The 26,425-nt window shown below is 39.7% G+C and overlaps 2 protein-coding genes across 8 annotated transcripts; both read right to left on the reverse strand.

The window, feature by feature from the left end:
• Positions 1 to 1,312: 1,312 nt before the first annotated feature.
• Positions 1,313 to 19,271, reverse strand: HEATR3 (HEAT repeat containing 3). 5 transcript variants are annotated; one of them, XM_054198796.1, is made up of 15 exons: positions 19,168 to 19,271; positions 17,485 to 17,657; positions 16,601 to 16,688; positions 15,514 to 15,626; positions 13,649 to 13,758; positions 12,744 to 12,884; positions 11,703 to 11,983; positions 10,898 to 10,988; positions 7,774 to 7,931; positions 6,650 to 6,732; positions 6,252 to 6,388; positions 3,657 to 3,745; positions 2,704 to 2,847; positions 2,425 to 2,601; positions 1,313 to 1,507 (listed from the first exon to the last, which is right to left on the reverse strand). In XM_054198796.1, exons 2-15 carry the CDS (start codon positions 17,529 to 17,531, stop codon positions 1,388 to 1,390), a joined length of 1,779 nt encoding a protein of 592 aa, XP_054054771.1. In that variant the 5' UTR covers positions 17,532 to 17,657; positions 19,168 to 19,271; the 3' UTR covers positions 1,313 to 1,387. The 5 variants fall into 5 exon arrangements, with proteins under 5 accessions (XP_054054771.1, XP_054054768.1, XP_054054769.1 ...); XM_054198793.1 differs by lacking the exon at positions 19,168 to 19,271 and adding an exon at positions 18,886 to 19,144; XM_054198794.1 differs by lacking the exon at positions 19,168 to 19,271 and adding an exon at positions 18,563 to 18,832.
• CNEP1R1 (CTD nuclear envelope phosphatase 1 regulatory subunit 1) lies at positions 19,184 to 26,379 on the reverse strand. Of its 3 annotated transcripts, none has more exons than XR_008465974.1 (7): positions 26,270 to 26,379; positions 23,897 to 23,968; positions 21,596 to 21,669; positions 21,163 to 21,272; positions 20,970 to 21,024; positions 20,647 to 20,749; positions 19,184 to 19,310 (listed from the first exon to the last, which is right to left on the reverse strand). XR_008465974.1 is itself a non-coding variant. In XM_054198798.1 (6 exons), the coding sequence occupies exons 1-6, from the start codon at positions 26,292 to 26,294 to the stop codon at positions 20,708 to 20,710; spliced, it is 378 nt and encodes a 125-aa protein (XP_054054773.1). In that variant the 5' UTR covers positions 26,295 to 26,379; the 3' UTR covers positions 19,467 to 20,707. The 3 variants fall into 3 exon arrangements, 1 of the variants encoding a protein (XP_054054773.1); XR_008465975.1 differs by having other exon boundaries at positions 19,217 to 19,295; XM_054198798.1 differs by lacking the exon at positions 19,184 to 19,310 and having other exon boundaries at positions 19,467 to 20,749.
• Positions 26,380 to 26,425: the final 46 nt, after the last annotated feature.

The raw sequence follows: 26,425 nt of genomic DNA on the forward strand, positions 1-26,425 counted from the left end.
CACTCCCACTCGTTCATTCCATTAGCAGCCATCGCATCGCATCACACATTTCATCCAGCTCCTGCAAAGTAACAGCAGTAGAGGACTCCCAGGCAGTATAGCTGCTGAAACTCATTTATCACTTTCTCTTGCATTTGACAAAATACCGTATGTCAGGATTTCATAAAGTCATTTGCAAGTTAGCCGGTCAGTTCCTGAGCCTGCTTTCCAATCTAAGAGACTGAAATCTAACAAACTGAGCAAATTTGGTCTTTGTAGTTTCGTGCCTAAGACCACGGGCAAAATTTTTCCAAAAACTAGATGCCTGTGCTAAGGCAGCATGTTAAGGGAGGAGGGGGGAAAAGGTCCCATTTCAAAAATCAGCATAACAAAATGCTTTTGTGCTTGGTTGTGGTGTGTTTTTTTTTTCCTTAAAAAAAAAAAAAAAAAAAAAAAAAGAAAGAGGATCTCATTCACAGAAACAAAACCAAAGCTCTTGATAGGTGGAAGTTCACATACAATTTTCATGAATCAGTGACATTTTCTGAAAATAGTTTCTGTATTTTACAGCTTAAAAATCTCTATCAAAAGTATTTGAAAAAGATATTTTAAGCACTTAAAAAGTTACTTTAGATAATACCGCAGTGTAAAAAAATACTTTTTATTAGATTTACTACTTCCTTGAATTAAAATTCATCATCGAATTCATGTAGAATTACAAGGAAGAAAGTAAATCAGGAGACTTGATTTTCAGAAATACCAATCAAAATAAAGTAAAAACAGGGAGCCACGTATAAGCGTAGGATCCTCTTACACTGATTTCCACAGCAGAAAGCTATCATACTGAATTTATCTTCAATGAATCTGAAACAGTTTTCGATAAACCACCTGAAGTAACAGATCGAAGTGCTGACAGTAATCTAGACAATTGTCACACACGTCTCTTGGGAAGCTTGCCGTAAGTGCCCATGCGATTCTAGAAATAGGTAAGAGCAAATATGAACATTCTGCCACTGCTTAATCCCCTGAAAAATATCTCGAGCTTTTAAAATTTATTTCTTGATCTGGCACATAACCGAGAATATTCTCTAAATTAGTTTTTCATGCAGTTATAGTTTTCCGCAAGGGTACGTGAGGATTTCTAAACAATGACAGTGATACAGACTTCAGGACTGCAAGAGCACATTCTCATCACCGCTAACACAATCTCAAAGTATGTTATGTTTTTTCACGCTGATGTGACTTTCATATTGCATCAACCCAGAAGTATAAAAATACTGAGCGTAAAAAAATGCAGTATTAGCATGAAAGCAAAACCGCTCTGCACAATAAATTTTAGAAGTTCAAAATGGTTATATTTTTTGGAAAACATTATTCAATAAGGGAAACCTTGAAGTTCCTCGATCTTTCAAGTTGGGGTTTTCCCTAGTGTCTCCTGATACGCAATGAATCTTCTCAAATTCATCTTCACATTGTCAAGAACACACAGCTGATCTGTACTATATTGTCCTTTGCCTTCTTTTCGCATCTGTAAAACCAAAAAATACATACTTTACTAATGGAGAAGTTTCTCCAATTAGCTCACCTAACACAGTAATTGTATAAATGTCTTCTGTCAAGGCATGCCACCCCTGCCTTTTGAGAACTCCAACGTGTGCACATGCATAGCTAGCAATTACTTCTGCGAGTCAATTTACCGTAATACATCTCTGCCTAAAACGAGACTACTGTTGGCATGCTATTTCATTCATAAATCTGAAACACAAACTTCTTTTCTGTAGCTTTTTATATTAAAGACCTTGCACATCTAACTAACCAAACAAGTGTAGCACTGCCAGTTATGTATTAATGTGTATAGTGCTTAGCTTTGAGAATATGAAAGTCACTCCTCAGGCTTCATCTGACTAAAGAAACAGCATATTGAAGGTCATATTGAAGGTCTATTTAAGACAAGGATGTACTTAGAATTACAGTTTAGAATTCTGGTCTTGTGATTCTTGAAAATACAGAATACATGATCTATTTTAATTAAGCACCAACAGAACAAAAACATCCACCTAGAACTACAGCAAGTTAAAACCAAAATATGTCAATGTAACTTCAGAAGGGACTTCTCTCTGACCAATTTAGCTGTTCTCCTCCTTTTTCTTTACACGGGTTTCAGAACAAGACAGTGATTTGGACATCAATAATACTGATGGTGTAATGCAGATGTTGCAATGCAGATGCTGCGCTGTTACCTGGACGGTTCCATGAACTGCAAGGTAAGTGTTATTTGCCTTCCTCTAAAGCGGAATATCACAAATTCAATTACATGTTTTCTTTTTTTGGTCATATTATAGAGCCATACGTTCCTGCTTAATTATCTCTTTTAGCAGCCCAAATGTCAAAGCTTTAACCAACATCACGCGTTGAGATCCTGAGCTGGCTGCATTTGATGCCTACCCTCATTTTGAACACTGGCTGAAATTCTTTCAGTGCTGGAAGCAACTTGATCTGTACCGATGCCTTTTCTGCTTCTTTACCATCTGCAAATACATCAAAAAGTGCATCCAAGGCTTCCCCTGCTACCACAAGAGAAGATTCCTTCATAGCAACCTCAAGAAGAAATTTTCCAATCATCTGAAATAAGAAAGAAAAAATTATTTTTCCAGCAATGCCTAAGAAAATTGAAAGAAGTATCAAAACTGGTTTAGACTTGTAATGCAAAATTTGCGTTTTCACCTTTAGTGTTTCAGCTGTATCTTGTCCTTTTGCCAGGACACTGCCAGAAATTCCAAGGATGCTCACTACGTTCACTCTAACACTGGCATTGCTGCTGTGAATACCAGCTTCACATAAAGCCAATAGCTGCTCAGGAGTCATACACTGTTTAGCAAGGGAAAAAAAAAAGAAGAAAAAAAACAAAACAAAAAAGAAGATAGACAGACATATTTACATTTTCCTGGAAGTTTTTAAACATGACATTTAGATTATTTGCTTTTACAGAACACAGGCACATTTGTAACAGAGAAACAGTCCTGTATTATGAAAACTACACGAATTCTAAAAATGTAATCAAGCCAGAGAACAGTTAAAACACCCCTTTTCAGCTTCTTAAGGTGTTTCTTCCAGAACGTAGCCAAGGCCGTCATGAAGCTGAAAGAAAAAATTCTGAGCCCAAAGGGATTTTCACAGATTTACTGAGCTCAATAGGTATTTCCAACTCATTACGACTTACAGTATAGAAGCTCATTTTTCAGTTTAAAGCCAGAAAGGACCAGCAGACCATATAGTATTATGTCTTGTATAACAAACTATTATGCTTCATTCCTATATTTAGCTAATTCATGTCCACCCAAGATTCTAGAAGGACAACTAGCTTCAACTAGATGACACCAGAAAATAAAGAATCCACATTTCTAGGTGCTAATTTACTAAATGCTTGTCATTATATCGATGTCCTGTGGCTTATCGCTATTTTGGTTTTGAAATACTTTTCATCTGTTTACATGTTAAGGAAGAGATATATAAAAAAGTCTGCTGTAAGGTTCATGAAAAATACGATGAGCGAATGCTATGAAATCTGTTCTTTCAGTGTTCACAGTTGCTGAAATTTAGCATTTCATTTAAATGTTTTTGTTTTAAAAAACTTTTCAGCACAATCTCACATAAATTTTAGTTTGAAAAGCTTTTACCTGTGAGATGTTCTTTGATGCCATTGTTTGTAGGAGAGCCCTCAAAGCGCTGGTTATGGCTTCCAGGAATTCTGTGTCTGTAGGGAGTTCTGTCAAAGAATTGAACCCAGAGCCAAGAGTTAAACAGGAAGATGAAGGATACAAGAAGCAAAGAAATACAAATTCCTTAATCCCTTAATTGTTCCTCCAGGTACTGCCACAAACAGGAAGAGCTACATTTTCAGAGACTGGTCTTTGTAGGTTGTAACCATAGTGATTTGTTTGAATTCAGTATTAATTGCATCTGCAGGTTAGACCACAGTTGGTCCTCATTTTCAGGCACATCCCTGGTTAAGACACTGGTGTGACCTAACGTACGGTACAAACCACTGCCGTCAGAACAGAAGCTTGAAAACTGGTATCGCATTGAGGCCATAATACAGGAACTGGGAAAACTACAGAAGCTGACTGCGTACTTTAACTCCTTTCTTCCGTCTTCTAAGCAGCCTTTTTAGACACCCAGAACACTGGCCTCTTTCCAATTCATATAAAGAGTGTGGTTTCCAGTGCTTTAATATGCTCCAGAATTCCAATGCTCTCAGAAATGTATGATTCAAACGCTGCATTATTCTTGTTCAACTCCAAATTCATCGATACCAGCCATTATCTCCAATACACGTTCTGCATTTCTTGAAGCTTTTTAGTTTCCTCTAATGTGTTCTTATTTTCTGGACTACTCCAGATGCAGAAACTCTCAATTATTTCTTCCGTATTGCCTCCCTTCCCATGTATGCAACTGGATCTTTATGCCTCTTTTTTCACCCTGTAAACCACAGAATTCCTTCTAACCACATGTTGGTATGTTATCAACTCCATCTGTCAGTTTCCATTACATAGCATTTAACTATTAAAAAAATTGCATGTTAACAAAAATGGACGTGGGCCATTAAACTAACTTATTAGCACCCTCTGTCTTCAGCTAGCCACTTCTCCAGTTTCATGGAAGAACTTTCTGACTATTGCGAAGCGCAGCATGTAGACCCTGAAATCTTACAAATCCTGCTCTTCAAGCATGAGTCAGATAGTTTATGTGAACTTCTTTGCATATGTCTTCGTATTTATTTTCATTTCCTGCATCTTAGGGTTTTCAAGCACTATGCTCTCAATAATAATGTTCCCATAGACTGATCACATGCTTTTAACGACATTGAGAAAAAAGCGTGTTTTGCAGGCAGATGCGTTTTCAAGCATTAATGCAGTGTCATACTATACACTACAGCAAATAAGAACTACACGTACCACATTTGTGGCTACCAATGAAGACGCTTGAAGGAAGGAAAGAAAACTGAGCTTCTCAAGCTTTTAAGAAACAAGAAATGACAAAGCCATGCATATGCTAGACTTCAACACATGTGTCTTAGGAAAAATGTTTTCTGACAATTTTGAGAATCAGCAGGCTTTTCCAGCCTTGAAGAATATCTCTTATTTTTTGAGAAGCCATCATCACTGACCTTAAAATAAAACCAGATTATCAGAATAGTCTGAATGAAGCAGACCGTCAGGGAACCAGATCATCAGCTTGGAACTGGGTTTCTGGGGGATTTTGCACCCCCCCACCCCGCCTTTTTTTTTTTTTTTTTAAATAATCTCAGTTCAGCTTCTCTAGTGTCAGTAACAGAGATCATAGCGTAAATGGTCCAACAGTATTATTGGAATGCTGCTGATCTGATGTATAAGGTTACAGGAGGTAGCTGGAAATGCTAACTGCTGCATATCTACACTAGACCATCCAATAACACTGATACTAGCAGGTCTAGGGGGAAACCATCACAGTATCTCTAAGAAATAACGTAGAGGCACTGCAGTGGATACGTTATAGTGTTTACCAGGATATATCCGATATTCTGAAGTAGTATTTTTAGAAAAATTAAATGTATTGCCTTCTCCATTGAAATCGAAGCACCACCATAACAGGAAGTTACACAGCTTTAATATTTAGTCATAAAATCTTTTCACATTTCCTTATTACAAATGTATTTTCAAGAAAGCTATGCAATCATACGCATAAAGCATGTCCCAGACACAAGGCGGTTGCTATCTTTCCTACTGTAATAAGCATGCACATGCTGGAGATTTTTGCAACAACCACCTTTGCCATAATTTCATAAGATTCCTAGAAAAAAAATATGTGAAAGACTGTGTTAGATACCCTTTTTTTCACATGTCTATTTAGGCTCGTTTGCACATTTAAAGGAAAATGTCCCATCTTCTCCACGGCTTGTCTGATTAATGAAAAACTGCTATTATCACAAATATGATGAAGCAAACAGTTCCAAGTCTCGCAGCAAGGCAGGGTTTATCCACCAACTCAGTAACTTTCTGCATGCACACAGGGACGTATTTCTTGCATTAGGAGCATTCTTATCTATCTTTGGATAAACGCAGCTTATCAGGATACACTGTTTTGTCAGCACATTTCCAACATCCAGTATCCTTGTTTTGAAACTCCAAAGGGATAAAATTAGTAATATAATGGCATTAAAACTTAGCAACGTACATGGCTACCTTATGTCTATATGAAATAGGTCAACAAGCCCCCTTTACCAAACATCTTACCCATTTTAGAAAAGACTAGCTGCGAGAGATGCTGTGCAAGGGACTGAAGTGCTGAAGGTCCTCCAAGACAATCCACATCTGACACTAACAAAATGCTGTGGAGACATGTTAAAGCTCTACACTGCACCGCATTCAGCCTGAAACAAACAAAACAAAAAATGCACTTAGCAGATCTCTTTGAAAACAGATGTTGAAACACAAAGAAGGATCTTGAATTAAATAAGGCTGTGATACGTTGTGCAGTTTACACAAGTATTTGTATCTCTCATTCAAAATCATGTATCAGATCTGCCGCTGTCCAGATCTTAAAAGCAACCCAAAGATGGACAATCCTTCTAAGCGTGTTAAAACAATGGAATATATATGAAAAATAATAAAAGAGACAATGAAATTCCTACTTTTTAATTAATGGTTTCCAAGACGGATTGTGCATACAGATGTCTAGAGCAACACTGTTCGGAAAAGCAGTTTTTTCAAGAATCTGAGGAGGGGAAAAAGAAAGGTTTAGCAATATAGCGCTTCTCTTTTTTTCTTTTTTTCTTTTTTTTAAGGTGTTTTTGGGGGGAAGACTGAAATTTTAGCTTCATGTCAAATAGATACTTCAAACCATGTATTTCTAAGCTTTCCAGGTAGCAAGTGTCTCATCTGCTAAAAATGCTAGAATCTTCCTCAGTCACTCAAATGGTGCAATTATACATTGGGTTAAGCACAGCATATTTTAAGTATCCAACTGTACTGAACAAAAGGTGATTTCCTAGGTTTCTGCTACTTTTTTATTTAAATCTTTCTTCTTACAGATTCCGCTACAGAATTTTCAGATAGCAAGCAGTCTAAAAGACCTTGCCATGAAACTTATACTGCTTGCTATTAATTACAAAAAGCCTTGAATGTTTTCATCTCGCACTTTATGTCTTGGGTCAGAATTCTACCACGCTGATGAACTACCATAATAACTGATTCAAATGATGAACTTCATCTTTACAACCCCAAATAAGAATGAGCAAAACAACACTGAAACAAGAACATCTGAATTCTTGTCAGTGTCAACCACTGTACTTCCAACACTACGTATACAACAGGGGGAAATAGCAACTCGCACTTTCTCAGTGCTGATTGTTGCCATTCACCTCCGTTACTTCCACCTCACTTTGCTAATATGGAAATCTGGCAGTCATGCTTCCACCCAAAGTTCCCTTCCTTTTTGCGGGTAATCTTTTTCATGTCCAAATTAAGGAATAACCACCTTTGTATTTTGGAAAAGCCAAATTAAAAAAAACCAAAAGCACCAGATTTCCGAAACACACGAACCTTCTATTCCCCCTTACATGAAGAAATTATTTATGGCGAGACAGCTCATGTGATGACGCTTCCACCTCTAGGCAAAAAAAAGCAAAGCTAAATTTTAAAAAAAGATTCCTTTTCTCCAGATGAATTGGGCTAATTTGTTTGCCTACCTTGGTATATAAATCAGGCACAAGGGGAAGACTGTACCATGTGTTAGAAATAAAATAAAAGACAATACCTTCTTTGGAATTAGGTTGTTCAGAAATGCTGAGTTAACCTCATCAGAGAGGCACAGGGGTGACATTAGCAGCCCACTCCCCTCATTGTATGCGTTCTCCATAAACAAGTCGCTTTCATCACTGCTGGAGAGTTCTTCCCATTCGTCGTCAGAGGGATCTGAGAACAGAAAACAGGCTTGTAAATGTAACAGCGCTCATGCAATAGGTATCCTACTTCTCAATTAGACTTGGCTCCAGCTCTTGCTTTAGGAGTCTTTAAGCTGTTGGTCCCTAATGAAGTGCCCCATAAAATGTTATTTTATATTCACTCAGGCAACAAGTATTCTTATGAAAGAGGTTCTTCATACACGGGTGCTTCACTATGCTTCACTTAAAGATATCAAAAAAAGGTATAGAAAAAAACATTTCATAAAACATTTACCAAGATTTTAACTCTGATTGTACCATTTTACTTTTTGAGGTAGATTCTCGCATACAAATACACCAGTTTAACTTAACTTGTTTACTACCGGCAATTAGTGTAAGGCGACTGTTTCCTCTGGCAATACTGAAGCCACAGACAGATGTCCTCTGCCCGGGCACTAGCTGGGCTGCGTGAAGATGTTACTGTCGCCACAGCAAAGTCACTTGAAAGGAAACCACAGCAGCAAAACAAGCCAAAGCAAGCCAGATGATCTCTGTTAGCCACTTCAGGCAACGTTATCTTAAATTAAACTAGGTTTATAGTTATAAACCTGATGAAAGTTTACACTTACATGGTGCACTCTACTATCAGAGCTGTAAGGGCAGGCATGGCGTGAAGGGCTGAGGTAGTGCTACCGAGGGGCACAGCTACCGCACAGTGAACCATCTGCCCACGGCTGAAGGCAGACTCAGCCAAACGAGCACAAGCTAAGTCTGTCGTTTATATTGAAACTGATATATATATATATATATCTATATCAGTTTACACTGATTTATCTGAACCTAGTTACATTTTAACTGGTGTGACACTGGTGTTACGCAAGTCCTCGGTCTACAGGTTGGACTGATCCTCCTCACCAACAGGCGAAAGCTCTGCTTGCGTACACAGGTTCAGGGTATTTAACTGCTGTGACGAAAAAATACCATATTCACCTCCAAGTAATTTTTGTCTGGCAACACAGATTCACGTGAGATCTAGGTACTGTAGTAACTACGGTAGCAGCCATGCACTTTTTCTGTGGCAAAAAGTAAATTCATTCACTTAAAATACAGCAAGAAAGGTCCAAATGAACACATTTCACCCGCGCTGTGCAGCAGCTTAAGAATTTATTTGAAGGTGATGACTACCGTTTATCTGATGCAAAGTAACTCATCAGGCTGTGGCAATTTGATCATACCGGCATCTTCTTTTGCTTATGGTAACAGCCAATTAATTCTATAGCTGTAATATGCTAGTGTTAATAGCCTTTGTGTGAGAGAACGGTTCTTTTATGCTTTACCACCCCACAGTACCAACAAGCATGAAAACAAAGCAGACATCCCCCTTTCAGTCAGTCTCTTGCCCCTTCTAAAAAATTACAAAGCAAATCAAACAAAAATCTCCTTTGAAAATTGAATGACAACTATACGAGCTGACCACGCAATTCAGCAACAACAGAAGACGGCCGTAGTCCTGTGTTCACAGTGAGTGCCAGGGCTGAGCAGGAACCGGGTTCTGGCACATCAGCCCTTAACTAAGATCAGGTTTCTTGAACCGTTTTTGGAAACACAGAAGCATTTCCAATGGCAATCCCATCCTAACTAGTGCTGGTACCCTAGGAACTGCAGACTGGCCAGCTATGCTGGAGTCTCCTGGCTTCCCTCCCGTGTCCCCGTTAAGGTGAGAGGATTCTGCTTCTTCCAAACGCCAGCCGGCATTCAGCAAAATGCATCCCTTGCCAGCCTGGTTATTTCCCTCAGTTCTGTGGCAAGCTCAGTGTTTCTATGAGCTCAGCACAATGGCTAAAGCTATTTTAGTCCTCAAATAACTTGAAAATTAAATGAACAGCTGCCTCTGGATTCCTTTTAATTTCTACAGACTATGTTTCTGTCTGCCCGTGAATGGGTAAAGTACTGTAGTGAAATACAACACAATCAACCTTACATTACACTGAGTGAATGGCAGAATATGCAGCTTATCCACAAGAGATTTTCCAATTAAAGGGGAGAGCTTATGAATTACAGCTCATTAGATGAGAAATGCAGTTATGAAAGGAGCTTCATATTACTAGGTGCAGAATTTCCTTGCGCTGCAAAAGAAAAAAAAAATCACCATTGGGAATATCTGGGCATTACTGTGGATTTTATTAAAACCTGAAAGATTTACTTAGGAAGTTATCTCCTACACAATTACTTTTGCATCAGGCTCTCCAACTGTACTAGCAATTAAAATTTTTAGGTTTTGGAGGAGTTTTGGGGGGCTCTTTGTTCATTTTAGACAGAATTTGAGAATCATTTGTCTTCCTGAAGATTTGGAGAAAAGCTATCAAAACTGCTTCTCAGAGTTCACAGAAGATACAAAATATCTATTTCCCACACCCCCCCCCGGAATAACAGCCTTTCTTTCTCCTCCAAAAAGGCAGAGAAAAGGCTCATCAAGGTGGAACTCTGAGCAGCCAAAAGTTGCACTGCTGACAGATTTGCATGCGAAAGCTGTCTCTCCTCCTTCTTTGGCAACACTTCTAGTATCAAAACTAAATCAAAACTAGAAGATTTATCTGCTTTAAAAAAACTGATGCCCCAGTCCTGCAATAGGATTCACGCCCACACTGTATCAGACGAGCACTCAGACCACACTCCAACCGAACAAAGAATTTGCTGTAATACTTTTTAGGAAGTATCTTTTTGGCACAGCGCTTTTTTGTTTGTTCTTAAATGTTGTCATATATAGCATAATGCAAAAAATATGTAAGTGACAGAAATTATTTAAATGGGAATAAACCACTTAAATTAGTAATAAAAATACAGTCCAATCTGCCCCTCGGATGAGGGTGTCAGGGACATGAGTCTATATGCATTCACCCTTAAAAGCTAAGATCACCAAACAGCAAACTAAACATGACCAGGAACAAAATGCATCAATGCATCACAACACTTGCAATGGAAAAGATTCCTACAAACCTTCGCTGCAGCACATATTAACAATGATTTCCAGAGCAGTCTGCTGAGCCATCAGTAAAGCTGTCACTTCTTTCAGTTCCCACTTATCAGACTAAAAAAGAAAAAAAATATGAACCAAATTAAATTTTGTAAAACAACATTTCAGCACAATTTAAAGTATCCAAGCTGTCAGTTAAAAATACAATCCTCCAGCCATTTCTGCTTCTCATCCCTCCCCATTAAATAAATAAATAAAGAGGAAAAAAAACCCAAGTTATCTTTCTGCTGGATGCTTCCGAACAAATTTTACCTTTAAGAAATGCCACCCACACCGTACCAGACAAGATTAGGTAATGTCAGCTAAAGCCCTAACAGAAACATTTATTTCTGTTGTTCATTTCATGTACACACTAGTAAATGCATTCGTTAACCTCTGTGTCATCTCCACTCATGACCGACACCATTGGAAGCATTACGGCTTCTTAATTAGATGCTACAGCCATTAGAAGTTTCACTCGCCTTATAGAGCTCAGAACTTCCTGCAGCAGCTACAGGTAGAAGCATCAGACAAGCCTGTACCTTCCGCTAGAGGAAAAAAAAGGAAATGTGCTTTCCTGATACGCCATGCAACTTGACAACTTTGGAACAAGTTGTGCTGAAATTCTCCATGCTCATCTTTGAAGTTTCAGCTAAAATAGTCAAGCTATTTGGGAGTTAGGATTAGTAACACTCGTAACTAGTTTACTCTGGATAACACTGCATCAAGACCAGTCAGATGCTCAGCCAAATGCACGAAGCTGCCCAAAAACCAGCCAGCCACACTTACTGGAAGTAGATCTGAAATATCATTTTCTCTCCTGACTTTTCCTTTTGGTATTTCTTCCATGTCATCTTCACTCAAAACACAGTTGTCTATAACATCACTCATGTTTTCTTCTGTTTCTGCCTCCGCAGCAAGTTTTAACCTGTTTTTTTCAGCTTCATTCATACGAATTATCATTTCGCCAGCATCTATTGCTAACGATTCTGAAAATATCTTCAGGATTGCATTAACCATGCTTCCCAGGCTGCCTGGTGGAATGGTATCCTTGATATTCCAGATAGTGCCTAAACATGAGATAGTTGAAATATAAAAATTATTCAAATACTCAATTCCCAGCTCCGTAATAGACATATTTTTCAAAGGATGCAGCCCCCACTACTTAAAATACTCAGTGCTTATATTTCAGTATGAATGTTCAAGTCTTTTCTGTACAGACTCGTATTTTTTTCTGTTTAGCATTTCATATACTCATCTGTAATAACCATGTTATGCCCACATATTACGCTCAAGTAAATTTCATCATGTAAGTATGCACAGAATATTTACGTAGAGTGACCCTGGTGACACTTTACCTGCGATAACAAATCCACATGAGATAAATGAATTTTGAGAATCCTTAGAAAACGTTTATTACACTCCAGTATCAAAAATCACCATGGTTAAGCATTTGAGGTAGAAAGAAGACTGCAAGATAGAGAATCCTAGGTAAAAAAATCTAAGCCTATTAAGACCAAAACAATTCCTGTACTACTTATTATTGACTCATTCCACTGTTGAAAACCAAATGAACAGTTAAAATGGGTTATCACACTAAGCAGGCACCAAATTCGGAATCAAGCATTTAAAACAGTTTTAAAACTAGTTGCAAATATCTGGTCACTCCAAAACACGGTCTCAAAGACAGAAATAACCTCATGAACCATGAGGCTTTGGCAATCCGATGTCCGGACTATAGCAGAGAAGACTAAGCTGTCTGCCCTTCCCACCCTCCTTTACTTGCCATACTCTCCATCACAAAGCAACGAACGCCCTTGAGCATCGTACCTGCTATCAGTGTTCTCAGAAGGACATGCTTCATGGTGCTCTCTGGACACAACATCACCGTTTCCAATATTTGTTGTGCAGAAGCATTAAATGAAGAAAGAAGATCTGGATTATCCTCTGTCACTGCCTGCAAGCAGTTCGCTGCAGCAAACAACAAAGATAATTAACAAACCCAATAGTAGCTTTCACTCACCTAATGGGAAAGCATTATCCTCCTGAAAGCTGGAGTAATGAAACGTAAGACAGTGGAAAAAACATTTAGTGCAGCATCATGTTGTAATGCTATGACACTGCCCTTTACAAACTGAGTTTTAGATGAAAAGATGTTCTATGGCAAACCCGTATGTAAAAGAAGTGAGGACAGTACCACATCAGACACGGAACTGGCTGTATTAATTTCAGCTACTCAAAATTCAGTTCCTCCATTGTATACTGACTAAAGAAAACACCAAAAAATGCTGTGAGTGCGTATACCTGTAAGACTATTATAAGACTAAATTAACAATATAACTAATGAAACCATGTTGAAAGTGATAGGAGTTGTTTGGCGTTTTTTTTTAGATGGACTATGTTCTTTGGTCTACGAATTAAACCCTTCATTACCAAAACCAGAAAACAAAATGAAAAACACAGCCTCCATCTAGAGCTTTCTTTCCACAAAATTTTTCCTCCCGTCTAACCACCAATAAGCCATTCTCCTTTGGACTGAAAATAAGCGCAACAGATGTCAACTTCTGAATGGTGTGCTGTTCAGAAGGGAATTTGAAGTCTTATACTCAGTGCAAAGTTGAAGTAATGCTAGGGCAAGTGCATTATGCAATGGATGTGACATCAGTTTACATTCATACAGTAAAGAAAAAAAAAAAAGTATTTTTAAATCCTTAGGTTCCCTTTTTACCACTTACCTACTGAAATAGCCAGATCTACATTCGTGGAAAATTTCTTCATGTAATGTAACACATCCTCCAGACATCCTTCTTTATTGAATATGTATACCGCGGTATTGTTGCATTCACTAATGCATAAAAAAGATTAATAAAACGCTTTTCCCAGGAAAAAATTATCGCAACAACATTTTAAGTAACGTGGACTCACTCACATTTTAAAAATCCACTTAAGAATTACACATCAGTCAAAAAGCTATCCTTTGTTGTCGAGGTTATGAACAACTCTGTCTAAAATGGAGAAAGAGAGGCTGCGATACCCTGGATGCCTTTGAGGAAAGCTGGCCTCTGCCAGCTGCTTCCTCACACCCAGTATTTGGGAGCTTATTTGAGAGCCTAAATAGAGTCTCATGCAGACAGATCCAGACAGGGCATGAAAGGCAGCTTATAGCTGCAGGCTACAAGCCAGCCCAGGACTTTCTGCAGCCATGGAAGACTTCATCCGCAAACTCACTGAAAACTGAGCGGGCTGTTGCCTCTCACGTCAATATTTGCTTACTCCAGAAAGTGACTGCTCCTAACATTCAGAAATGCATGCTGAATAAATGCAAAATGTGACATTTACTGTAATTATCTAACAGTGGGATTTGTATTTCTTCAAGTGTTCACAGCTGTTCCCATTTTTAAACTAATATATTGATACAAGACAAATTCAAACTAAAAAAGCACGGAACCTAGCTAGCTACAAGGGTCTTCAAAAATTTACTTTTGAAGATACTATGTCTCAGCATCAATGCCAGCCCCAATTTTATCAGTACCAAACTTAGCCACGACGTCAGCAGTTCGTGGTCATTGCCACAAAGTTCAAAACACAGAAGTGATTTATAGCACACTTAATGATTATAGTTCCTGCTCCAAAGCACTTATGTCTACACAAGCAATAAAAAAATGAACACAAAACATTGTTGAGTCAGTTACAAAGGGTCATGTATGCTGTGTAAGGTGCTGAGCAAGCACTTTCTGTACTGTTCCAAAAAAAAAAAGCAAACCCATTTATGAAAAAGGCCTCAAGCCAGCAGCCAGCCAGCCAGCCATAGAGGCAGCTCCACTAAAATACTGTACAGTACAAAACAAAATTCTGTATGGACCGAAGTGTATAATGACATGGAGCTGTTACAAAACAAACATAACAAAAAATTCAAGGAGAACTTTCAGAACAGATTTGTATCACTTCAATGTTTATAGCTATTTCTGTATTAATAGTGTTGCTATTTCTCTTCCTTCACCTGGTGTTTCCAATGTAAACATGTAAAACGTCCAACAGACTACTAATTGAACAATTCACATTCTTTCTCACATGCTTAAGTTGATTTGTATCAGTGCCTCGGTCACTAAGGGATACTTTGTCCAAACATATAATATTAACTTTTGGGATGACCTGCAGAGGGAGAAAGTAGTACAAAAACTCGTCATATTCCCAGAGCACTGGAGTCCGCCAATCAGAATTTAATTTTCTCCATCTCCCATATGATGATAAGGATACATATTCAGAAAAAAGTATCAGAACTTAGGATGAGCAACCAACAGAAAAAAAAAATGTTGTCACTCTCCTAAAAGTAATGACCAACTTTGTGCATTTTCAGAATCCTTCACTTACAGAAGTAATTTACAGTAGAAGATAAACCTGTATTTTAGATCAGATGAGGGCTTGCCATTTATTAAGCAAGGCACACATAGGAGCAACACAATCAGAAATCAGAATCAGCAACTGAATACCTCTTCCCATGCAAGAACAGTCATTTCTTTTCTGCCTCAATTACCATGCTCTTTCTCAGGAATGATTTAATTTAGCTTTTCTAAAAGGTCAGTGTTCCCCCAGCACTTACCATACATTCCACAGCAAATTAATAGCCTCGTTGGCTATGTCTTCAATATAATTTTTGTTCATCTCTCTGCATTTCTTTGGAGAGAGCTGGTTAGGATCTAGTCCAGTGCTACACTACAACCAAACAAGAGAACCAGGGTTGGGAAACAAACAAACCAAAAGAAGGGCAAAAAACTTAAAACATTAACAGCAGAGTGAATGGAGAGATCCCTCATGAAGTGTTTATTACCAGAAAACCTGACCAGTTTCCTATTCTTTATGAAAGTTTTCCTACTCTTTATGAAAATTAGACCACAATGGAATTGAATCATTCTTTTTTTTTTTTTTCCTCTTGTAGGAAGCCTCTTACAGTACTTGTTTTGCATTCAATAGCCTTCAGAAGCATTTTTTAAAGAAAGAAATTCTTAACAATTTTAGAACCTGAAATGCTGTTTCTTGCTAATACAGTCTGTATGCAATTTTCAGCAGTTCTTTCTGATCACAAGATTAATTCAGCTAGTGTCTTACTGTGCTTTACAATAATGCTATTACCCATATTTTAAAATGGGGAAGAAACATACAGAAAATGATGGTATTGCTCAAGGCTGCTCATACAAAGACAGCAGGTGACAGAATTCAATGCAATTTCCAAACTGCACTGCAACACCTGGACCAAACAAAGAATAGGTATTCAGTACAGATTATTCTACAATAGCAGTAACTACCCAAATGTAAATTCAAGCTTTCATTTAGACAAATTTATTTACCAAAAAACCCTCACTAGAATAACGTTGCTATATAAATGTTGGATCTGGATCCTGACTGACAGAATAGACTTGTCTTGACCAATGTTCCAGATCCCAAAATCTCCAGACCGTTTACGCAAAAATCATCCCAGGCAGCAAAACTCACAACGGACCCAAGTTACCAGGCCAGGAGGCAGAAGCAACTGCTTTGAAATCTCTAGAATAATTTCTGTACTATTAAACCTATTGAAACGTTCTTTTAAGAGATCTTTCAAATCTCTTATCTTGATAATAGCTACAAAAATTGAGCTATTTTTGAAAATGGATAGATCAGTTTTTAAATCAGAATAAAAATAAACATACCTCTTTCAGAAGTGCGACAAGGGGTGTCATGATGTCTTTTGTCACCATGTCATCACAGACTTCAAATCCTCCACAAGCACTCAGATTTCTGGGGAAAAAAATAAATGCTCTGGATCAGATACAATACTTTCCAGTAATGTTTAAAAAAACCCATATATTTAGTATTCTTCTCTAAAGGTTATGGTACTTTATGTTCTAAAATCAATCTGCTTAATTAGTAACTTTAGTCTTCCACCTTCCTAACATAAAAGAATAACTTTGGTGTTAGGAGAAAAAAAAATAATTCACTTACTTGTTTAGGGTAACTAGAAAGCTTATCTGTACTAAAACATGACTTCTGTCAGGTATTCCTCAGTGTAAGATACAACATGAATGTTAACAAGTATTAGCATTACATTTCGGTACAAATAAAGCAAGCTGTAGGTCTGATCGCAGAATACCAACTCAAAACGATGCTGCTCGATATTTACAAGTTTCTCAAAGCCAGCTATGTGCATTCTCGAACTAACCCATCGCTCCCACAGTGATATCAAAACACAAACTGCCACACTAACAGCATTCAAGTTCTCCGTATTTCTTCATACTACTGTTGTGTTTTTTTTACCCTAACATAGGGTTGGAAAGCAGCGTTTGGCAGTAGATAAAACAACAGTAACTAACTTAAACCCTGCTCCTGACATTAAAGCCCCACGGCAACCTATTGGAGCAAGAAAACCCCTCTCTCAGGGACTTTGACTGATGGAGGCATACTTACTTACTCAAAATGCAATTCAAGCAAGAGAAGCTGACATTCAAGTTCTCAGCTTTTAACAGCAAAAACCCACTCTTTTCTTTACCATACCAGGAATACCTCATTCTAACTCTGAATATCAACAGTTGCTTACCGGAGAGCGCCCGCAGCTGTCTCACGAACAGCTAAACTGTGATCCATCAATAAGGGTCCTAAACAGCGGACAACATCCCTCTGCAGAAAGGCTGGGATGACATGCTTCTGCTGCAGCAGCTTGGAAATGCTGGCACAGGCATACTCTCTCACCTCGGCACTGGGATGCTGCAGCTGGGGACACACAAACAGGGCAGGTGAACGGGAAGGGAAAAGGCAGCTGAAGTTTTTATTGAGTGAAAAGACTCATCTGCCTTTTGATTTGCAGGCTCAGCACTGTAGCTCCTGTTTTACTGCTCCTGAATGGAATCAAGAGCTTTTAACTTCCATGGAAGTTTAAAAATCCTTGCCTGAGTTATGTGTGTTAACTATATGACTAGGTAAATACTATTCTGGGTGTTTAACAAGACAGCCGTAGTTCACAGATTTGACACTAGCTGGCACTGGTGAGGCCTCGTACCTGCCTCCAATTACCATGTTTAAAAAAAAAAAAAAGATAAAAGTGAAAAGTGGGAGGAAAAATACCTTCAAGGAAGTATGAGACATAGTACATGCTACCATAAAGAAAAACTGAAGAATCACAAAATACGAAAACACACGATAGCCTTTAGACTAAACCATCTGCTTAAAGACAGGAAGCAAGCATCCAAAATATGACACTGACTTGTGCTCTAGCGGAGGTTTAGGTGAGATGTAAGAACTGCAAACGGTAAAAGCGATAAGACAACAGAAGTGCCTATCCTGGAGGGTCACGGAGTTCACTGAAAACCTAACAGAAAAGATAAACATCTGCTGAAGAGGGGAGTGGAAGAGAGTGGTACATCAGATCCCGCCTCACAGAAACTGTTAGAGGTCTCTCAGTCCATCCTCACCTATGCAGTTACATATTTTTGTACTCTCTTTTTTGTCATTTTTTTTAAAGGCTAAATAAGTTAGTCCCGAAGAACAATCAAGTAGCGATTTGTTCAATGAGTGAACAAAGATTTATTTACTTAAAGGAAAATAGATTTTTACTTCCGATTCTGAAGTAATGAGTGCGGGAGGAGATTTAAACTACAGTTTTCACCTGGAATACTTACACTAAAAGCAGGAGCGTGGCCGACAAGTGGCCAAACCCACTCTTTTTTCCTTATTTTCCATCAGTCATTTCTTACGCGTGTCTCGGACTCCTCGCTCTGGCTCCCTGTCGAACGCTCCCCGGCCGGGCGCACCGAGCCCCGGCACTGCCAGAACTCCTCCGCGGTATCTCCTGGGACGGAGAGGGGCGGAGCGCGGCCCCCGCCCTGCCCCAGCCCCCCGGACCCGGTCACGACGGGGAGAAGGGGAGCCCGGCGGGGCGCGGAGGGCCGAGCCCGCCACCGCCCACCCACCCCCCGCGGTCACCCCCTCTCGCCGCCCGCACCTTCTCCAGCAGCTCGGCGGCCGGCTCCTCCTCGGGGCCGCCCTCCCCGTCGCGGCGCTGCTCGGGGCCGGCGGGGCCGACGGGGGCCCTGCGGAACCTCCGCGCCCGGCTCTTCCCCATGGCTCCGCCGCGCCCTCGGCGCCGGCGCACACACGTGTGAGCCCCCGCGCAGGCGCAGACCGGCCCCGCCGCGCCCCGGCCGCGGCTACCGGCGGCCACCGGCTTCCCAGCCACCGGAGCCCGGCAGCGGGAAGGCCGGGCCCGCGAAACGGGGTCACTTACCCCAGAGCGGGACGGTAAGCCCGGCACCGGCGGTACCCTCAGGGGATGACTCCACTCTGGATGTCTCCCCAGGACAAAAACCGAGTGACACAGTGTCCTCTGACAACACTCGCAGAGGCCGGATTGACCTGTAGGATGGAAAACTGGAAGGAATTGCTCTCTGGTGTCAGTACCTTAAATTTTAAGAACCCCCATCAAATACAGGAAATGTCGGTCTGGTATAAAAGTTACAGATTTCAGCTATAAACTTCTGAAGTTCATCTGAGATCTGTACTTGCACAGCACAAAAGAAGGTGACATCTGTTTATACAAAGAATTTATTTTATACACATTTACCTACAAAATATACAGCAGTTAAAAATAATGGATGGGCAGGAGACTAACTGGAAAAGATTACTCGAGACAATTCTTAATGTCTCAGCTGACAAATCAATAGGCTGCTTTTAAAAGCCAGTCTACCTTGTAGTAGGAGTTACTGAAGTTGCACCAGCTTTGCAGTTTTAGTCAATTAAAAGAGTTCGAAACAATTAAAAAGGCACCTTGAACAACTTAAACTCTTAAAATCCTTTACAATTTCAGCTACTCAAAAGGTACACTTTATGCATATAACATCCACACCTTGCTTTTAACACTCTGAATAACAGCTTTTGTTATTTTATTGTGGCACTCTTGATATTTTCTTCACCAAATCTGAAGTTACACATTTGCAATACTCGTTCCATATTCAGACTATCACAGCATAAAAATCCACTCAGAACGGTCGTGTGGACTTAAGATACAGTACAACCTTACAATCAGGAAGATACAAGCATATTTAAGACAATTTTTAAAATATTAAAATCTTAAAATAGCAGTGCTGTGAACCAGATCAAACAAGGAGCTATGTATGACCACCGTGAAAGCGGCCGGTGCGCTGTATGTACAATTTGACAAACGTGATCCTTGGTATATCTGCAAAGTTCTTAAACAGTAAGAGCAGTTTTCTCCAGCACAGACAGACAGTCTTTCTGCAAGCTGTTCCAAAAAGAGTGACCAGGAGACAAGGACAGCTGTAATGAGTAAGTGTGCTAATAAAACATCGTGGGAATGGTAAGTGTTCCTTTCAATACTGTTCATGAGAACAACAACAAAAAAAAAATCCACACAGCAAATATTACTTCTTTTCCTGAACATTGGCATTGATCTGCTATTTACAATAGCTTACAAAGACACATAACACAAATGAGGTTTGATTTTCAAGTTCAACTTCACAGCCAATTAACATACTTCACCTGTATGTTCTGTTCTAGCTGAAGTAAAAAAGTGACACTAATACTGAAAAAGAGGTAATCAGAAGTAGCAAAAGCACTGGTAATATGATAAAGAATTTGGATAAATATTCAAGAAAGTAATATTGCACACTTTCACTGTCAACTGTGTAAGACTTTCACTCCCAGGCAGTAACAACCAGTCCTGCTTGTTTTTTTGCTGTCATACTACCTTAAAAAAAGGTCATTTTTGGTTTCCATGGCAGTGGAAAAAAACTGAAGGAAGACAGCCCTTATTGAACATGAGGCCTAGGTTTCAAAATTAATTTTCCAGTCTGCAAGACAGAAAAAAAAGTTTAGACCAATAATCACACTTCAATTTTGCAGGCTAAGTTTAAAACAACACACAATACAATACTGAGTATTCTACATTCCCATTTTGCAGACACACAGAATTTATTAAGGCGTATACAAGTGCTGTTCAGAAAAAAAACCTGTGTGTCTTTTCAAATTATTTGCATTCCTTTAAGAACAAGGTTTAGGCAATGAACTTACATCATCACAAGACATGTTATATTCTGCCAAAACAGTTCGACATCGGGCTGCTATACTGTGTGGATTGCGTCAAGGAAAGCAGCTAAAACTTGTACACAGAGCAAGTAAAAACTGAAACAGCAATATTGGCACAAGCTTCAATGACAGCAGTAACTACAACACTTTTAATCTGACAAACACGATCGAAGGATACATTGATGGTGCCACCACTCTTTTATGTATGCCAGCAAAGAACAAGCCTATTAGGGTAATACAGCTAATTGTGAAAAATGGGTGATTCCAAAGTGATGTGAAAAAAGACACCTAGGAAAGAAATCAGATTGGTCCCACTGCATACCTTTTAAAACATACAGAAAGTTGCTGCGTAGTTCACTTAATTAAAAAAAAAAAAAGTACTGCTCATAGCCATTTCTAAGTACTTGTGAACAAATCTTTAGATAAGCATTCAAGGTGTAGCACTTTGGTAGGCATTGTTCCAGGACATATTCTACAGCAATTCCAGACAGCTTGAGAGCTTCACTAAAAATGACCTCACAGTTTCATGGGAGAACCGCTGTTCAAAATACTATACCACTTGACTGCAACACCAAGCTATGGAACAGACTACATTTGGGATTAGCATTTACCTTTTGTGTCTCCGGGTCTATTAACCAGTTCCAGGCACCGGTTGCTGTGCAGACTGATACCACTATCAGAATCACTGATAAAGAAAAGAACGAGAGTCAAGAACAGTACACCTCACTCCTATTAAAAAGCATTTATTTTTCAACAGCAGCTCTTAAGCATTTATTTCTTCTCCCACTTCTGAGGGAGGAAAAGCTTCTACTTGGAAGCTAGCAATTAAAATAGGCAAAGAAACTTCTATTGCGTGAAACTGGAAAGATTCTGTACAAGTTTCCTGGATAAGACAAGTAGTACCAAAATCTAAATTCTGCCCAGTAAAAGCATCCTGATGCTTTGAAGAAATTAGTTTCTGAAATAGCACGGTTAGCAAAAATAGGAGTTGGAAGATAGAGCAAGAGTTGTACCAAATGTTCAGTGTGCTATTTGAGCTTATGCAGTCTGGGCAATAGAAATGCAGCACCATTAAATTGCAGAGAACTAAAGCTTCTATCCCGCTAGCTCTTCTACGCAAGAAAAGCCTGAGACTCTAGCACCAGCAGTTTCAGGGGCACATCCAAGTTGCGTTATGCTCCCCACCCCAATCAACACTATTACAATCAAGGAATGCTGACAGAGAAAAAACCCCACAACATTTAAACAGGAGTTAGAAGGCACATTAACATTAGCACATAAAGATTAATAAAAACCTCTACACATCCAGAATGAACAATCAATTCACTGTAAATGGATAATGCTAGATACGTATTAGAGAAACACAAGATACTACACTGATTTGAGAGACTACAAAGGGTTGGGGAACAGGGGTTGATGGAGAAAGAAAACAGCACAAATACAGAGGTAAAGAAAGCTCATATTCTATTGCACACCCACAAAGCCTTGCAGGTCTCATTGGACATTTGCAGTTCTGAGTGTTTTCTGTGGAGCCTGAAGTTCTGGATGCAAATAAAGTCTTTTACTGGGGGGTGGAACAAGGGGAAAACAAAAACGAACACATAAAAAAAAAAAAGAGAAGGCCCAGAGTTACCAGCCTCTTTAAGATCATAGGAAAGAAGCTGAAAACAAAACCCAGATATTAATGAAATACCACTTTCAGATCTGTAAAACTGCGGTAATTTACTACTGAGTTGTATATCCCGTATTGATATCACAAAATTTAAAATAAAAAATAAAGTAACCCTAACAAGTTACGTTTTCAAAAGAAATTTCAAAAAGATCTATCAAAAGCATAAAGCTTCTTCTCTATATAAACAATTTTTTTCCAGGATAACCAGGAGGAAAAGTTAACATTGGGTTAAATACCCCATTATAATTAAAATAAAAAGTCCCTCTTTTACATGAATTACAAAACCAGCAAAACAAGCAGTTAGGAAAATAAGTAAGCTCATGAACACAATACTAGTTATGCAAACCTCATTTAAATATGCTTAGAAGTTTCCAGTACTTTTTTTTTTTTTAAAAAATTCTATCTGACAATTCTGGAAGCCAAATGCATTCCTACAGTAGGTGTGCACAAGTTGTGCAGATCTACTACAAATATCTGCTTGCTTCCCGATTGCTGTGAAACAAGGGGGTTTAGGGTGGTGGTGTTTGGTTGGTTGCGTTTTGGGGTCAGCTGTTTTTTTTCATTTTGCTTTTTAAGTAGTCGTTCTTCCAATTCCTTCATTTGAAATTAACCTCTTGGCCTCTCAGGAGAAAAGATGCTATTTTATATGTTCTAAAAAACGTCTGTATTCTTTGAGGATGGAAATTTCATCAGAATCTAAGAACAAAGAAAAGCAGTCTGTTTCAATCATAAAAGTAATGATCCCAAAGTTGGCAGAATATCTGTGGTATTTCTGCCTTCCCCCCTCCTTCAAATTTTCCTGTTAAAACAGAGATTAGGATATATTCTGCCCTTAAGGCACACTGCTGTAACTTTTTCACCTTACATTTTATAGGGACTATCTAACCCAATCATATTTAGTTCAAGTAACTATAGTGACTGTCTGGGAAGTCTGAGCCTTCAAAAAAAACCAACGCAAAACAGAAACAAATATAACAACTTAATGTCCCAAGTATTACCAGAATTAATCAGCCTTGAGCAAATTCAATCTCGACCTTGTTTTAATAACCCTGGCTAAAGTATTAATTTGGTATCTTGCATTATCTTGTTGCAGAGTGTTTGAATGTATGCCACCGAAATTTTAAAGAGTTTAGGCACAGATTTTTGTTTGGGCAAACATAAATCAAAGATATACTCTAGAAAATCTAAAAAGCTTGAAAGATAGAAGAATCCTCTTTATTCCTTGGAACATCAGACTTACTTCTCCAACGTCCTGTAGCTGGTTGCAAACATGCAATGTATTCAGTAAGTCTTCGTTCAAAAGCTTTGAGATCTGGGGAGGATGTACATCAAGCATAATTAGCTCTTCATCCATTTAGTGAAATTTTAATGTAAAAGATAAAAGGAATTCACTTTTCCTCTATGCAAACCCACTTCTTAGGCAGAGAAAACCAATGCAATGACCATTTAAACTTAATATAAGCACAGGCAAACTTTAACTACAATGTTAGTAGTACAACAATGGAGTTACACCAAATGCAAGTAACGCTTCCACTTACAGAAAAGAAAATTTATATCCATTGAGAAATCAGAGTATTTTAGACATATTTAAAAATACTAGGAGTTAGATTTAGAATAGTTTAAACAGCCCCTCCACACAGAAAATAATTAGCACATTTTAGAGTATTAAGTACATCAGGAAACCATTAAGTTCTATTATCTATGTAACAGCAATTAAAAAAGAAAAGAAATTGACCATTTGCCAGCTGTTCAAGGGATTACTTGTAGCAGCATGGCTTTGATAACTTTGGTTTGTAGAAACATTTAGTTCCATGATATATATATACACACACACACAAAAACCCACAGCAAACGCTAGCCCAATTATGTTGTTTGAATTTTTTTCGTTAAATAGATCTTTTTCCTTATTGCCATCATTCTCCCATTGAAGTTGCTGTTAAATGCCAAGCAGCATTTCACGTTCATATTCCTAATTCTTTTTAAAAAAATCTTAGCCAACCACCTAACGTTTGTCTACATGGAGCTGTTTCACCTGAAGTCTACATTAGATTTAAGCCTCTGTTCAACAAGGTTAATATTTGACAACATTCCAGTCAAAGCCAGAATTCTACCTGAAGTTAAGTTTTTATTAGTGTATTCAGCTAAAGTGTTTCAGTTAGCATCACTCTGGATTTTTTTTCCTTCAAAATTATTGCTAAATTCCTACTGCAATTATTGCTAAATTATCTACCATAACAAAGCAATTAGAGAATACAATTCGAAGAAATATTCCTATTACGATCATTACTTATGCATTTTTCCAAACTGTAAATTTACTCCTGAGTGGTTTGCAGGTGAATTCACGGGGGAAGATTATAGCATTTTGACTTCAGCCACAGAACAGCTAACTAGTCTTAATTACTGTCATCAGCCCGGTAGTTATGGCCTGTCCTCCACCTCCCTTCTGGGGAAGCTAAGCCACTGCCAGCAATTAAAGCTAATTAACTGTTCCCTGACTAGCACAAACTCCTACAACTAGTCACTGAGGTGAAAGGGGGAATAGGAGGCTTCACATGAAAGCCTGCTATGAGAAATTGACAAACAGCACCCTGTAGGCATAAAATGAAGCTATTGGTAACAAAGTTCTCAAGAAAACACTTACAGACAGCATTAAAATAAAAAATGGGAGGAAAAGAACTTTCAGAAAACAGGAACTTAAAGCTTTAACTTATTTTTGGATATCCAAGAACCTTCTCTGAGTTTACCACTTTGGCACCTGGCAGCTCTAAATAGCAAGGCACACTTATTGCATCCCTACAGCTTGCACAGACATAGCAACAAAAGCTGTGACAACGCCGGACTATGGCTTTTTGTTGACAGGTCTACCTCTAGTCTGTGCTACAAAACACCTGCTAAGACCAAGACACTGGTGCATTTAAAAAGTCGCTACCAGTCTTATTTTTGGACAGTAAAAACCCCTTTCAGGGTTTTCACATCCTGTAAGCCGTAGCTTCAAGGAACTAGTAACCCAAAGCATCGGTGTTCTCAGACCAGAGGGGGCTATCTGAGGTCGCGTTCCTCAAACGCGAGAGGGGCCGTGGCATCGGGCGATGCCAGCGCTCCAGGCGGGACCCGCCGCGGCGGGAGAGACATTTCACGTCAAAACCCGTGAGCGGATATCGTCCACAACCGCACAAGCCGACTTTAATCGGCTAAAGCCGAGGAGCCTTATGGAGAAGGGGCACAGAAAGGGAAAGCCCGCCGGGCAGCTCCCTGCGGGAGGCAGACGGGCCGCGCCCGGCGCCCCCTCAGCACAGGCCTTCCCCGCTCCCCGCCTCCGCGGGGCGGCCGCAGAGCAGCCGCCGCCCGCCCCCCAGCCTCAGGACGCGGAGGCGGCCCCACACACCCAGCCCCAGCTCGCCTGTCTGGGCCGAGGAGGTGCGCCGGCCCCAGGAGTGCAGCGGGGAGGGTGCCGAGGCCTCCCGGGACCGCTTCGCCCCCCTCAGGGCAGCGCCACAGCGGGGCCCGCTCCGGAGGGACGAGGCGAGGCGCTCAGGCAGCCCAGCCACAGAGCCAGCAGCTCCCAGCACACCGAAGAGACGGCTGTAGACTGGCTGTGGGCCGCCGCACTCACCCTCAGCCTGGTCCAGGGAGTTCATGGCGGGCGGGCGGAGGCAGCGAGCGCCGGCCGTACCCCTCGCCGCCCCGCAGCCGCCCGCCGCCCAGCCCGCCCCACACACCGACCTGGCCCCACCCCCTCACAACAACACCAAGCTCTATTGGCCAGCCT

Source organism: Rissa tridactyla, chromosome 4 (genome assembly GCF_028500815.1).
Source record: "Rissa tridactyla isolate bRisTri1 chromosome 4, bRisTri1.patW.cur.20221130, whole genome shotgun sequence".
Taxonomy (NCBI): domain Eukaryota; kingdom Metazoa; phylum Chordata; class Aves; order Charadriiformes; family Laridae; genus Rissa; species Rissa tridactyla.

Coding starts and splice junctions, on each gene's coding strand:
- HEATR3 (XM_054198793.1), bottom strand. CDS start 19,005: ATGGGGAAGAGCCGGGCGCGGAGGTTCCGCAGGGCCCCCGTCGGCCCC. Junction 17,658..18,885: donor CCGCCGAGCTGCTGGAGAAG/GTGCGGGCGGCG, acceptor GTGTGTCCCCAG/CTGCAGCATCCCAGTGCCGA. Junction 11,984..12,743: donor TCTGAGAACACTGATAGCAG/GTACGATGCTCA, acceptor TCTCATGTTTAG/GCACTATCTGGAATATCAAG.
- CNEP1R1 (XM_054198798.1), bottom strand. CDS start 26,294: ATGAACTCCCTGGACCAGGCTGAGG. Junction 23,969..26,269: donor CTCCCTGGACCAGGCTGAGG/GTGAGTGCGGCG, acceptor CATCCTCCCCAG/ATCTCAAAGCTTTTGAACGA. Junction 20,750..20,969: donor ATAACATGTCTTGTGATGAT/GTAAGTTCATTG, acceptor TCTGTCTTGCAG/ACTGGAAAATTAATTTTGAA.